The following is a 15,958-nucleotide window of genomic DNA, read 5'->3' as shown; positions in this document are numbered from 1 at the left end:
TGGTACTTCACGTGAGCCCCACAGTTGTCAACTATCAAGGTGACTTCTGCCTTGTGATGCAATGCTTCTGTCGAAGTGACGCAGGTGCTCCTCAGAAAGGGCCCCAGTTAGTTGGGGCTTTTTTTGTTGCTGCTGCAGGTTACAGTCAGAGCAGCATCACGAAAATATCAGGGGTTTTGGGGTTCCCAATCACCAGCAGCTTTCTTTTCCCCCAGTAACACCAGTGCAAACCATGATGGTAATTTGCTGCTCAGCTTTTTTCCCCACCCGTGCATTTTTCATTGATGAATGTTAGTGTGCTATACTGTGCGTCCAGTTGCCGATCATTTCTGTGGGAGCATCACTTGCCTCCCCATTTGTGGGCCTGGGCAAGTTTTGAAGCAGCTGATCCACAATACAGAAATAGGGTCAACTCCAAATACTTCTGCAAATTCATTCGCCTTTTCCAGCAAGACGAGGTCAGATAGCCCAGGAAGGTTAATTGTTGTGGCCTGTTTGAACCAGGATTAATTCAAATTAAGTAGCAGAATTCACTGGTCAAGACTCGTTTGGGTATAACTTCAATTTTGAATTAACCAATCATTCAATTTGAGGTGAAACTTCAATACTTTTTTTTAATGGTAAAGGTTTTTGTATAATTTCAATTTGAATTAACAGATAATTCTTTGAAATAGGAACAGATTGTGTATTATTGTTGGGGTTTTGGGGTACACCACATCACTCTTCTGAATATGCAGTATAGCTCAATGGAAATGGGTTGCATCCCAGGAATCTCAGCTAGAACATGGATTGAAATACAGAGTTTAAAGGTTGTTAAAGATGTTCATTGGCACATCGGGAGATAGAAATAGGAGGGTTTTTTTTATTTGTTCATGGGATGTGGGCGTCGCTGGCAAGGCCAGCATTTATTGCCCATCCCTAATTGCCCTTGAGAAGGTGGTGGTGAGCCACATTCTTGAACCGCTGCAATCCATTTAGGAGTAGGCCAATTAGCCCCTCGAGCCTGTTCTGCTATTCAATGAGATCATGGCTGATCTGTGACCTAACTCCATAGCCTTAGCCCCATATCCCTTAATACAGTTGGTTAATAAAAATCTATCAATCTCAGGTTTAAAATTAATAATTGAGCTAGCATCAACTGCTGTTTGTGGAAGAGAGTTCCAAACTTCTACCACCCTTTGCATGTTGAAGTGTTTCCCAACTTCACTCTTGCTCTAATTTTTAGGCTCTGTCCCCTAGTCCTAGACTCCCCAACCAGCAGAAATAGTTTATCTATCTACCCTATCAGTTCCCCTTAATATCTTGAAAACTTTGATCGAATCACCCCTTAATCTTTTAAATTCCAGGGAATACAACCCTGGTTTGTGTAATCTCTCCTCGTAATTTAACCCTTGGAGTCCAGGTATCATTCTAGTAAATCTACGCTGCACTTCCTCCAAGGCCAAAATATCCTTCCTAAGGTGCGGTGCCCGGAACTAAACACAGTACTCCTTGAGCTCCAAGAGCACCTTAAGCTAATGAGCCACAGTCTCCAATTTGGAAGGACCTGATTTGTGTAAGGGAAGAGTGAACAGCACTTATATACATTTCAGCACGATGACTTTTAGTGAGGACCTGAGCAGTGTGATGTGTCACATACATGGGTATCTATCCATTAACAGAATATCTAAATTACTATTAAAATGGAACACCTAGTGAACATCTCCTGTCCGTCACACTTCAAAAGTGTCACCTTTACATTTCTGTGCCACAGTTTTTTTTGAAGTATAAAGGAATTCTCCAAGAGCACAAGATACTGGAGCCAGAATGTCTGTAGCCTGTTAATTGATCACTGTGTGAACTCATCCAGTGTAATAAGACAAACATCTATACTTTAGCAGAATAACAGTGTGTTTTACACCATATAATGTTGCTGTTGTTATAGATCAGTGCATCCTATGATGGGAGATTTGCTAGTAATGTATTAAAAGTCTTGTCTATAACATACTGTCGTACTTTCCGTAACACTTTTATTTCTGTCATGCATGTCTGTAATCTCTGCCTGTCATGCTTATATTTACCTCCCAATGAGTACTCCCAGCTCCATCTCAGACTCTGAGGCATGCAGCCCTGCTCTACACAACACAAACCACCTCAGACCTAATACAATCAGGCATATTGCACAACGATACTCCTCCTGCCCTTCCCCCTCTCTGTTCCATATTGCCACTTGCTCCTGATCCCCATACTGCAAGGCTGTACTTCTGGCCATCACCAGGAATGAGCTTTGAATTATTTGCTACAATGGTAAAATTTCAGAAAGCACTTAAACAACTTAAAGCCTATTCATAGTCACACCCAGGAATGTGAGGGCAGAATTACCAAAAGGGTTTTTCCCCTGCACTGTGCAATGAGCCTGTTTAAGTATAAACAGCACTGTAATAGTCAATAAATGCCACACCGTTACACTTGAAGCTTGGTACTGGGGTTCTCCTGTTATTAAAAACTCTTCTGCTTGAGGATATGTACTCATGATGTGTGAGGTGTAGTCTGGGGTCATGACATTGTGCAGGATTGGGGTTACAGTTCATAGGGAACCTGATGCAGGAATGCTTATATTGGGGGTGGCTTGAAAATTAAAGAAAACTGTTTCACATGGAGCTGGCAAATCCACATGCTCTACCTCATTGTTCCCACCCTTTTCGGCCCCTTTATTTACCTCCTCTTCTCGCTGGCTTTTTGGGGCTGTACAGCAGCATCCCCTGGACCAATCCAGGTAACGTAATCATTGCTAAACCAATCAAACAGTGTGTTCTTTGGCTCCTGATAGAGATGAGCCCCTTTATATATTCTTACAACTGCTGCTCTGCAATTCCACGCTGAAGTCATCAGCCAGGGTTCAAGTGGATAGTCCTCAACTCTCAATCCATTGATTGAGAGTTAAGGCAGAGCAGTCTTGAATCAAGGGGCAGACTGCAGACTGGCACAGGATGAATGAATCATGGCAGCTTCAGAGTACCTGGCAGCTATCTGCAGGATACAGTTCCGATGGTCCAGTACAATCTCTCTTTAATACAAAGGAACCCCATCCTGTTCGTAAATGCCATGGCATTGTTGAAAAACCCCCATGATGCTACACGGGTGCATCGATGAAAACTTTCATAATGAGGAGTCCAGCAACTCTGAAAAAGGAAAAGGCCTCTCATGCTGATGTTCCTCATCATCAGAAAAGTGATAAAGTTACTGGACTTGGCAAACAATGCTTCACTGATCTGCTGGATGCAGCAGTACATATTGCTTAGTCTGGCTCCCTGAAAGCTGCCAGTGGCATAAAAATTCCAGGCAGTCATGGTGGAGGTTTGCAGAAGTTGTCAAAGTTCAGTCACCAACACCCCCCCGCCCCCACCCTCGGTGAAACACAGAATCATAGAACGGGTCCTCCAACAAGTCCAGGAAACTGTATCACTATCTACATAGAATTATAGAATGGTTATAATACTGAAAGTGGCCATTCGACCCATCAAGCCCCTGCTGGCTCTTTGTAAGAGCAATCCAGTTCGTCCCATTCCCCCGCTCTTTTCCCGTAGCCCTGCAAATGTTTTCCCTTCAAATATTTATACAATTCCTTTTTGAAAGCGACGATTAAATCTGCTTCCACTACCCTTTCAGGTAGACACGGGTCCTCCAATGTGCCCAGGAAACTGTATCACCATCTACAGACACAGCCCCTAGGGCAGGCACAGGTCTGCTGTGCCCTCATCTGCTTTAGGTGCACCTGCCTCTGCTCCTGGTTGCAAAATTCCTCTTCACCTTCCTTCTCCCTAAACGGGGTGGGGAATTTCCAGGCGCTCAGTGATGATGTGGCGTGCCGAATTTTACAGAGCAACGAAAACATATAAAATTAATTAGTGGCCCCACTGAGGCTTATGCCAAGTAACAGTACAGTTACCTCAGCACAGTCCCATCGCAAAAACTGGGACAAGAACAAATTTGGGGCACAGCCTCAGCCCCAGTTTTCAGTCCCTTCTGTACCTGGTGAACACCAGCACCACTGCTTCCCACTCCATATTTCTGCTGTGCTGTCATACTCCAGCAGCCGCACAACAGTGCTGCCAAACACCAGGTCTCTCACCCCAGTGCTACCAAAGCCCAGGACTATTTCTCAATGCTACCAAGCCCAAGTCTACCTCCCTTTGCTACCAAAGCCAAGGTCTATCACCCTGTGCTACCACAGCTCAGGTCTATCTCTCAGTGCCACCAAAATCAGGTCTATCTCCCAGTGCTACCAAAGTCCAGGTCTATCTCCAAGGGCTACCACAGCCCAGGTCTATCTCCAAGAGCTACCAAAACCAGGTCTATCTCTCAGTGTCACCAAAACCAGGTCTATCTCTCAGTGCCACCAAAGTCCAGGTCTATCTCCAAGAGCTACCACAGCCCAGGTCTACCTCCCAATGCTACCACTGCCCAGGTCTATTTCTCAGTGTTACCAAAGCCCAGGACTACCACCCAATGCCATCAAAGCTCAAGTCTATCTCCCAGTGCTACCAAAGCCCAGGACTATCTCCCAGTCCTTTAAGTTGCTCCTTAAAACCTACCTCTATGACCAAACTTTTGGTCACCTGTCCCAATATTTCTTCTTGGGCTTGGTGTCAATTTTTTTCTGATAACGCTCCTGTGAAGTGCCTTGGAATGTTTTTACTATGTTAAAGATGCTATATAAATGCAAGTTGTTGGTGTTGTACTGCTACCAAAGCCCATGTCCATCTCCCAGTCCAGCGATATCCTGCTCCCCTTTGCCTGTAATGCTGAATATCAGATATCTAACTCCAATTGGTGCATTTTGCATCCATCCTGCTGTGTATTCAGGGAACTATAGACCAATTAGCTTAATGTCGGCGGTAGGAAAGATAATGGAATCCATACTCAAAACATCTAGAAACCGAAAATATAAAAGAATAGTCAGCACGGATTTCAGAAGGGAAGGTCATGCTTGACCAACCTTATTAAATTCTTTGAAGAAGTAACAGAAAGAGTAGACAAGGGTACTGCAGCAGATGTAATATATTTTGATTTTCAAAAGGCCTTCGATAAGGTACCGCACAGTAGACTCATGACTAAGGTCAGAGCACATGGAGTCAGGGGACAAGTAATAGAATGGATAGCAAACTGGCTACAAAACAGAAAACAGAGAGTAGGGGTTAAGGGTAGTTACTCAGACTGGCAAAAGGTGGGAAGTGGTGGTCCACAGGGATAGGAGCTGTTGTTTACTATTTACATAAACGATTTGGTCTCGGGAATCATGTTAATAAGGTCTTAAAAAAGCATACAAAGCACTGGGGTTCATTTCTAGAGAGATTGAATTCAAAAGCAGGAAAGTTATGTTAAACTTGTATAGAACCTTGGTTAGACTGCACTTGAAGTACTGTGCACAGTTCTGGTCTTCATATTATAAAAAGGATATAGAGGCAATGGAGAAAGTGCAAAAAAGATTTATTAGGATGATACCAGAACTCAGAGATTATGCCTATCAGGAAAGATTGAACAGGCTGGGGCTCTTTTCTCTAGAAAAGATAAGGCTGAGAAGTGACCTGATAGAGGTCTTTAAGAAAATGTTTCCACTTGCAGGGGAGACCAGAACTAGGGGCCATAAATGTAAGATAGTCACTAATAAATCCAATAGGGAATTCAAGATAGACTTCATTACCCAGACAATTGTTAGAATGTGGAACTCGCTACCACAAGGAGTGGTTGATGCGAATAGCATAGATGCATTTATGGGGAAGCTAGATAAACACATGAAGGAGTAAGGAATAGAAGGATATGTTGATGGGGGTTAGATGAAGAAGGTTGGGAGGAGGCTTGTGTGGAGCATAAACACCGGCATAGACCTGTTGGGCCAAATGGCCTATTTTATGCTGTACATTCTATGTAATCTACACAATTCTATGTGGTTAAAAATAGTACTGGATAAAAAGTGAATACATAAGTAAAGGAATGTACAGAAAATAAAGGCCACTCACAGAATAATGGACTTAGCTATAGAATGGACTTAGCTATGATCTTCAAAAGTATCAGTGAAAATCTCAGAACACCACTTAATAAAAGTGGAATTTGATTCACTCAGTCTGTAAATCAGCATGATGTTATCCTCTAAATGGTTTAAGCACCCATATTGTTTAAAAGCATATCCTCCGATATGCAAGCAGGGCTATAGCAGATCTGCTGCTAATGCTAACAATCACGACCACTGATTTACAATTTACACAAAACTGTAGGCATGATCAAGATTTGAACCCAAAAATACCATTAATACTCCCATGACACCATGTAGTACGAGCATATTTACTATTATTCAATCACCATAAATCAGATAATATATGGTCCACTGCACAGCACATCCTGACTCACGTTAAGCAATGCCACGAGAGAGCCACTAGTAATATAGTGAAAAGATTAATAGTTTGCGTCATCACACACTTCTTGTAACACTTCTGTCCCACACTTAATCATAATCAACTCCATTAATTTACAAATTTATTGTACAAATTTCTTGCAGTTGATCAAGCGATATACACATTTATTTCACCTCAAGCAAATTTCCTATGGCTGATTTTGTGACATGCAAATGTATTCACTGAGTTCCACTTATATATTAATTTATTAGAAGAGCAGAGGGCTAACCAAGCAAGGCAATTAAATTACTCAAAAAAAATCCTTCTATGATTCTATTCACCCGCCATATTTCCCTCATGACTAAAATTTGTAATATCCAAAATAAGATTTTAAACTTCATAAGAACATGAAAAAAAATGACAACATCCTCAAAACGTGATAAACTTACCTATAAAGTTGTCTTTTGTGTGCTTGAGGAACAAACCTTAATGTTTTTACACAAAGGCCTCAGCTTCTCTCAGGAGCCTAGTACTGAAGTTTATATTTTGACCTCGGGGTATCACTCTGCTGGCTTCAGGGAATTCTGTAGCCTGAGTGTGCACATTGTGTACAATCTCTCATCGTGTGTTAGTAGAATTGTCTCACTGCTGTTTGTTCTGTAACACAATTGCTAACTTTCCTACTTCCAAACGATTCCAAAATACACTGGAGAACAGCTTTTCAATCAGATAATGTTTACTTTTAACTACCGTGATTGCTGGGTTAAACTGTCCAGGTTTTACTTCAGAGAAAGTCAGACAAAAGAGGGGCAGACGAATAGCAGCAGTTCTTTCTGTTATTTATACTTAGAAAGTCAAATAATCAATTTACTTTTCTCAGTGGAAAGCCTTTCCCCTTCTTCATGTTGATTTCATTGCAATTGGGGATCAGTTGAATGGATCAAGCATATAAGATAAAACATAGCTTCTGAGGTGAATTTTATAAATTTTCCACACCAGTACTTCCCCTCATCACTCCCAGACACAGATATCTCTTCTCTGTACTTGCAAACCCTGAGGTCTCCTTGCAATGTGACCAGACCCCGTTCCCTCGATGTGGTCCAGATCTCAGCACCAACCCTAATGCTCCCAACTCCACTTGCCAAACCCCAAAATACACCCCGTTAACCAACCCAATATTCCACTCCACAGTGCTATCATACCCTAGGCTTCCTCTCCACAGTATTGCCATAGCTCACAGTCATCCGCAAGCAATGTACCTCCCCACACAGCTGCTGCTAAAGCCCAGAAACATCTCCTGCCAACTACTGTAGTTACCTCCAATCTGCTACATGTATGTAGAGCTTTATAAAAGGTAAGAGATAAAATTACATATATAGGTAAATGAACATATAATAATAATCATGGCCGTTTATTTCTAGTCTTCATGGAAAAACGAATCATGCAATTTATGCCCAAAACACTGGTAAAAATCCCATAATGCTATATAATTAAAGCAGAATTTGCTTTATTCGATCACTGGAAATCAGTGGCCCTGATAATACATAGCACATTACCTGGCATAACACGCCATGTGTTATAAAACAGTGCATCGCCCAACTCACTGCAAGGAATGCTAGCACAGATCTCTGAGTAATACAACAGAATAAAACATGATACAGCTACCACACATTTCCCATCTATCGCACTAAAATTTGTAAACAATTTTACAACACCAAGTTATAGTCCAACAAATTTATTTTAAATTCCACAAGCTTTCGGAGGCTTCCTCCTTCCTCAGGTGAACAGTGTGGAAATTGATTTCCACACCGTTCACCTGAGGAAGGAGGAAGCCTCCGAAAGCTTGTGGAATTTAAAATAAATTTGTTGGACTATAACTTGGTGTTGTAAAATTGTTTACAATTGTCAACCCCAGTCCATCACCGGCATCTCCACATCATGACTAAAATTTGTGTCGCACTTCAAAAAATGGGCAAAAAACACAGAATGTACAAAAAAAACTTTCCAGGAACAGCAATGCCAGAGCCAAAATATCTATAGTCTCTTAAAGGACTTTTCCAAACAGACTTTATAAAAGACAAACAAAGCCAGGATTCTGATTTGTAGACTGAACAGCAATCAAACTCTGAATAAACTCACCCAGTGTTTACTTAACAGCAATTAGCCTGAGAGGGACAGAGCTTCACTTTAGCAGCATTACATTACACAATGCTCCTGTCCTTCAACAAAACAACACATTATCCATCTTACCATGAGCAACGGCATACGAGATCCATATGTGTGCATATATGGTATACTGAACAACCAATTTTAAAAATAAAAATGGCAATTTCTTTGATTTTAACACATCACCCACTTTTGCACAGTTATAATTTTGGAAACTTACTTGGCAGTTGATTCTTCATCGTACTTTGTTTTCAAATCAAATAACTCAGTCTGAGTTGATTCCAGGGCTGCAAAAGAAAAATATTTTCAAGAGGAGCCAAGAGTGCAACAGTTCAGTGAAAATTACTCGACAGCTTTTGCAGTTCAGTTAAACCCTGACTACATCTAGACACTGTCCAGGTTGTTTGAAGTCTCATTTTTAAAGTATCCTGGGACAGGCTGCTATCGGAATTTAGGGAGAAGGCTGCGTGGAGTTGAAACAGTAACTGGCCCCAAATGAAAGGTAAGATAACAAATCAACAGCAAAATAAACTGGCGTATCTTACAAAAATTCAGACCTATTCTCAAATTATTTTTCTTTGGTACTTAAATGATTAGCTAAACAATAAATCTGTTTTACAGATCTTTTTGTTAAATTATAGTTTCCATTCTTATGATTTCTCCCCCCAATTTTGGGGGGCATGTGAGCTAGGTAATAGAATACTGTCTATTTAGGGCACCTAATGTAAAAGGTTAAGTATAAGCTGGTTAAAAACAGCGTGAAGCTCCCTCTAATCTGGCCCAACAATACCCCTATCCTATGTACCAGTTTGTGTTTTGTACCCAACAATACCAGTTATCCTATGTACAGTTTGAGTTTTGTACCATGGGCCCATATTAACTCAGAACTGGATTGACAATAGCAAACTCATTTCATGTAGGAACTTTATAGCCAATACTCAGAGGAAATCATCATCCAATCAGTCAAAGCTTGATTTGAATCCATTTCCAGAAGTAAAAGACATAGGGTTTAACCCATTGCATTAGTCAGCCCCCTATTCGTAGTATTAAATCACTGCAAACATAATATAATTATAACCCTCTTGAACATGGATGCAGCTTTTAAAATCAAATCAACATATTTCTCCAATGCAGTATTACAGGAAAATTCTATTAACTAACAGTCATCTGCATTGTCAAACATTTAACCATCACCATATGGAGCACCCAGAAGAAGCAGCATTTCCATATATTCTTCTGAACTGGAAATATAACTTAGTGTCAATGTTTGAAACACTACTCCCATCAAAAGGTTTGCACCTGAATCATTAACCTACCCTGTATTTCTAGCATTTTCCGTTTTTTATTTCAGATTTTCAGCAATCGCATTGTTTTCTTTTTATTTAGAATCGTACAGTTCAGGAGGCCATTTGGCCCATCGTGTCTATGCCAGCTCTTTGAAGAGCTACGCAATTAGTCCCACTCAGCTATACAAAACCCTGGTTGGACCACACCAGGAGTACTGTGAGCAGTTCTGGGCACCGCACCTTCGGAAGGACATATTGGCCTTGGAGGGAGTGCAGCGTAGGTTTACTGGAATGATACCCGGACTTCAAGGGTTAAGTTACGAGGAGAGATCACACAAATTGGGGTTGTATTCTCGCGAGTTTAGACGGTTAAGGGGTGATCTGATCGAAGTTTATAAGATATTAAGGGGAACAGATAGGGTGGATAGAGAGAACCTATTTCCGCTGGTTGGGGATTTTAGGAGTAGGGGGCACAGTCTAAAAATTAGAGCCAGACCTTTCAGGAGCGAGATTAGAAAACATTTCTACACACAAAGGGTGGTAGAAGTTTGGAACTCTCTTCCGCAAACGGCAATTGATACTAGCTCAATTGCTAAATTTAAATCTGAGATAGGTAGCTTTTTGGCAACCAAAGTTATTAAGGGATATGAGCCAAATGCAGGTATATGGAGTTAGATCACAGATCAGCCATGATCTTATCAAATGGCGGAGCAGGCACGAGGGGCTGAATGGCCTACTCCTGTTCCTATGTTCCTACTCCTTTGCTCTTTCCCCAGAGCCCTGCAAATTTCTCCTTTTCAAGTATACATCTAATTCCCCTTTGAAAGTTACGACTGAATCTGCTTCCACCACCCTTTCAAGCAGTGCATTACAGATCCTAATAACTCGCTGCCTTAAAAAAATTCTCCTCATCTCCCCCCGGCTCTTTTGCCAGTTACCTTAAATCTGTGTCCTCTGATTACCAACCCTCCTGCCAGCGGAAATAATTTCTCCTTATATGCTCTATCAAAACCGTCCATAATTTTGAACACCCGTTAAATTTCCCCTTAATCTTCAGTTTCTTTAGTCTCTCAACATAACTGAAGTCCCTCATCCCTGGTACCATTCTAGTAAACCTCCTCTGCATCCTCTCTAAGGCCTTGACATCCTTCCTAAAGTGTGGTGCCCAGAATTGGACACAATACTCCAGCTGAGGTCTAATCAGTGATTTATAAAGGTTTAGCATAATTTCCTTGCTTTTATACTCGATGCCTCTATTAATAAAGCCCAGGACCCCGTATGTTTTTTTTAACAGCCTTATCAACTTCAAAGATTTGTACGTGAATGACTCTAATCCGAAACAACCTCATTTATAATAGTACAGTCCGAGCTGGATACAGCAGCTGTTTTGTCCAGTTATATCTATCTTAATTTGCTTATTGTTTATCATTTCTACTAGAAGTTTACTTTTTTTAATTAAAAAATAAAAATGCGAAATTTAATTTTTACATTTTGTATATATTTTATGCATTTCTTTGAAAACGTTTTAATATATTCAATCAGTGAGAGATGAAGTGTCAGCAGTCAGACAGCTAGCCACATGTCGCCCTGAAGCCTCAAGATCAGTCATCCTCTTACCTGTCTGTAAAATCTGAACCTTGTGATCAGCCTCCTCAAATTTGGAGGCCAAAGATGTTTGAGTCTCCTGCAATTTCCTGCAAGACAAATTAAATATTAAGAACTATCATGTCAAAGAATCCATAACTGATACAATTTCAGCAGCAAACCATCTTCTACACAAGAAAGATTATGGCACAATCCAGGCCTTCCTACATTATTATTCTGATTTTTTTTTCCTTTGGATCTTCATAGCTCCATATTAAGATTTTTCAATTTGATAAAGCACTCATATTTGCTTTTTAACCCTTTTGACAAAGGCAGCAATTTAAATCTGTCATAGTTGGAATTATTTCCAGTTTCTATAAAGTTCCTATGATATCTCACTATTAAAGGGGCAACACCTTCATTACAAAAAAGGTGCTGGGCAAAATTTTTTTTCACTTGGTTACAAGCACACAACACAATGACAGAACCAGCAGTGAAAGACATCAGCACTTCAATCCAGCAGGTCACCACGACAAAGATGATACATTATTCTTTTTACTCTTCTTTCTCCACAAAGTTTTGATAACTTGCCCCTTTAAAATCTTCCAAAAAGATTACTCCCGTATTGTAAAGATCACACATGGATACTAAGGAGCTTTTTCCCTTCGTTGAGGGTTCTATAACAAGGGGGCATAGATTCAAGGTAAAAGGCGGGAGGTTTAGAGGGGATTTGAGAAAGAACTTTTTCACCCAGAGGGTGGTTGGAGTCTGGAACTCACTGCCTGAGAGGGTTGTGGAGGCAGGAACCCTCACAACATTCAAAAAGCATTTGGATGAGCACTTGAAATGCCATAGCATACAAGGCTACGGACCAAATGCTGGAATATGGGATTAGATTAGACTGGGCTTGATGGCCGGCGCGGACACGATGGGCCGAAGGGCCTCTATCCGTGCTGTATAAATCTAAATCTATCTATGACTCTAAGAGGCTCACCTCCTAACTGCCATTTTTGATTTTACTCATTCTTAAGGAGTTATTTATGATTTGCAAAACAAATCACTGACACAACAGAGGTGTCGAAGAACACAACTTATACAGGTGGACAGAAAATACTGGAACACATATCGGGTCCACTATTATCTGAAGGGAGAGTTATACTATTTTAAGGATATTATTGTTCTTCTCCCCTTCTTTAATTCATTATCTGTTCCGATATTTGCTAAGTTATTTTGAAGTTAAAAATACGTGTGTATACTGCCAAGTCCTAGTGCTGGTCAGCTCTTAAAAGGCTTCAGTGGAGAGCCAAAGTTCTATGCTGTAATACTACCTCCTAGTCACAGGAGACGCGAGCTCTGATTTCTGCTTCATAAAGCTGAGGCTGTGACAAAATACAAAAGCTACAGTAGAAGACTCGCAGTGCACGCAAATCCTTCCTGTTTTCACAGGCCTGCCAGCATAACTTTTGTACTTTCTATCAAAGAAGTTAAACCGCAGGTGTTCTGCAATCCAGAGATGAAAGAGACAAAAATTAAATACTGTATAGCAGGTTATTTTCACAGCAGATTTTAACAAGGACATCTACATACTTTTGGTGCTGCCTGCAATTGTAAGATACAGCAGTGTGTCGTTTATGAATTTTTATTCAGTGCTGCCTGCACCATATCCACCCATTCTCAACTCAATCTACAACCTTTTATTCTGGGCTGCGGAGGCTCTGAAACTGCAATGTTGTCTGGGCTCTAGGCTGTGGAAGGTCTGCAGCTGCAATGCTGGCTGTGTTCTGGGATGCGGACACAATCTGCAATGCTGGCTGCGCTGTGGGAATCTGCAGGTTCTGAAGCTGCAATGCTGGCTGCGCTGTGGGAATCTGCAGGTTCTGAAATCCCATCTAGTGGTACAGCTGGATCTACTGGTCTGACCAGGGCCATGACAGCTAACAGCTGCTCACTTAACAATGGGAATTTCTATTGATGGGACAGGAAATGGTGATGCCCACCTGTTGAAATGATAAAATACTACGAGATGTTTACCAATTTCTAAAATGGAGTGCACGACATGCTTACCACTTTTAATGTAGATGCCTGTTGTGCAGCTATAGGTTTGATTTTATTCATTCTTTCCAAGTAAAGCAAAGCAACCCTGTAAACCCCAATATTGAGAACTAGACACACACACATGCTAAAACGTGATCCCCTCTGAACAATTAATGACACTGTCCCGTTACAGTGCCGGTGAACAAAATGATTATAACCAATTGATTAAAAACTGCTAGAGAAATTAAATCCAGCAATAAATTTATTTCATTTGATGTACGAACAGTCCAGCTCACTCTATGCTACCTATGCAGTATTTAATGCTGTATATTTCACCCGTGCAGCATCCATGGACTCAATTCTAGCTGACGGAAGGAGCAGGTGACCATGGACATCTCCTTAATGTTTGATAATGTCGCTCTGGGGGAGTAATCTGAAATCCATTTAGATTTTCTCCCCCTGCCTTTGGATTGGTATCTGACCTACACTCAGTGCACAGTCTCACCAAAACTGGTGTCAGTAGTTGGTGTTGGTTGAGTGCCTGAGAACGAATGCCAACCAAGGAATTCAAATCTGTCCTCCAAATCCGCAGCCCTCACCCTCACGCAATGTGCCCAGAAACACTCTTTAATGCAGTATTTGGACAGGAAACAAATAATGCTGTCTGCATAGTCGGAAAAAAAACAACCACCTCTCTGGTAACAGACATCAATATAAGGAATACAAAGTGTAGAGTGTTGGAAGTTGTGATAAAAGTCTGGCAGTTGTAGTTGGCTGACAGCATACTTGATTGAGAGGCTCATTTGACAACAGTGCAGCCCCAGGATTAAGTCCCAGCAAAGACATCCCTGAACCAACGACGCAGCTGTCACATCCACATGCTGACATGTTTTGTCAGTTTTTAACCAAACCATTCAGTGGGATTTTACAGCACAGTAGAAGAGGGACATTCTGTACACGTCACTGAGTGGAAACTGATCCTCCTGTGGCCAATCAACGGAGCAATATTCCTGGAATAGTGGAGGAAATAGCTTTGTAATCTGTCCAGTTCTGCAATCAGGAGGTTGTTTTGGATTTTCCTGCTTCCAACAGTGAACAAAAAAAATAACATAAAAGTGCAACATTAGAAGGTGTATTAACCCACCTTTCTTTTTCTGTGAAGTCATTCTGTAATTTCTGTTCTTTCTCAAGTGCGAGGATTTCTGCTCTGCTGCTCAAGGTCTGCTCATACTCTTTGATTTTTTCTTTAAGTGCCTTTATTGTAACCTCTGCAAGAACAAGAAGTGTTTACACAGTTATTGTGCGGTTATACAAGAGGAGGTTTCCTGTACTCTGAATGCTTGCTGTGATTTAAACTGTAACTTTTCAATCCTGACATATAATCAATTGATACTAGTCCCTTAGGAGACCCATTACTCCTTAAATGTTAAATTGAACTTCAAATGTTTAGGTTGAGAAGGATCAATGGGTTTTGCTTTAGACGATACTCTAGGCTCAATGAAATGACTCAAAAAATCAGTGTCAAAATATAATATCACTTTATTGACTAGACTTAAATTAGCTTCTGCTCACCCAAGACCACAAAAGTCACTTGGAATTTTAGGTCTAGGAAGCCAATCAACACAGTCAATTCATCTTTTTTTTCAAAACACCAACTTTCTCACCTTCCCTTTCTCTTGAATACATTGATTCCTTGCAGTGATACTTTTTCATGTGGCTGGCATCTCTGCTACCTTGTCCAAGTGGCTTTTATTCACCCGTGACTGCTGGCAGGCTATTTGACTACAGGGAGCATCACATCCAAACCTGATCCTGTCCTGATGTCCATGCACACTTACTACCAGCATCTGGCTGTTTTTCCCCTCCCTAACTCAGCAGCACTGACACTAATTATCGTGTCCAAGCTGGTACCCCAGCTCACATCAGTAACTCAGTGATCAAACCTGGCACCTTCCTGGTCTGTATGGTTTAGTTACTGATTGAATAAATTCACTGAGCCATCGGGGGATCTTTACTTCATCCCTCATCAAATTTTCCCAATAAAGAAAGCTACGTCAAAGAAGAAGAATGTAAAGACACATAAAAGCAAACCAGCAGAATACGAGGTCACTGACAGTCTCAATTCGTTTGATAAAGGTAGAATAACAGCTCTTATTTGGTAAAGAGCTACAAATGACTTCTACAAATCAAATAAATTAAAACCACAATTGGCTTAAATATTCCAACAAGTTTCTTGAGAAGTTCAGGTCTAATTTTTTAAAATACATTAACAGGAAGAAAAATAAATTAATCTCATCATAATTTGGATTAAAATATACAGATTCATTACAGACACATTTAAGAGAAGAAAGTTGTGGATTTTGAATCAAAGGGGCATTTCACAGTTAAAGGTTCAAGTTAAAGTACGCAGTTATTCTTGATTATCAAGACTTGCACTCTGAGCCAGTAGCAGGGTTATGGTTGTCCCATGTTCCAGAAAGATCCTCCTTTACAAAGAACCAAAAAATATATATAAAG

General features: G+C 40.8%; 1 protein-coding gene across 2 annotated transcripts in view; it reads right to left on the bottom strand.

The window, feature by feature from the left end:
• LOC137344772 (protein CASP-like) overlaps positions 1 to 15,958 on the bottom strand; it is a 501,289-nt gene that overhangs the window by 233,947 nt on the left and 251,384 nt on the right. For both annotated transcript variants that reach the window (XM_068007907.1, XM_068007906.1), the window contains exons 6-8: positions 14,586 to 14,709; positions 11,441 to 11,517; positions 8,758 to 8,824 (exon numbers count right to left, since the gene is read on the bottom strand). In XM_068007907.1, coding sequence (XP_067864008.1) covers positions 8,758 to 8,824; positions 11,441 to 11,517; positions 14,586 to 14,709 — 268 coding nt within the window. The remainder of the gene's footprint in view (positions 1 to 8,757; positions 8,825 to 11,440; positions 11,518 to 14,585; positions 14,710 to 15,958) is intronic.

The sequence above is a fragment of the Heptranchias perlo genome, chromosome 28 (genome assembly GCF_035084215.1).
Source record: "Heptranchias perlo isolate sHepPer1 chromosome 28, sHepPer1.hap1, whole genome shotgun sequence".
Classification (NCBI taxonomy): Eukaryota; Metazoa; Chordata; class Chondrichthyes; order Hexanchiformes; family Hexanchidae; genus Heptranchias; species Heptranchias perlo.
Note: the sequence above shows the minus strand (reverse complement) of the source record. Positions and strands in the feature narration are given on the sequence as shown.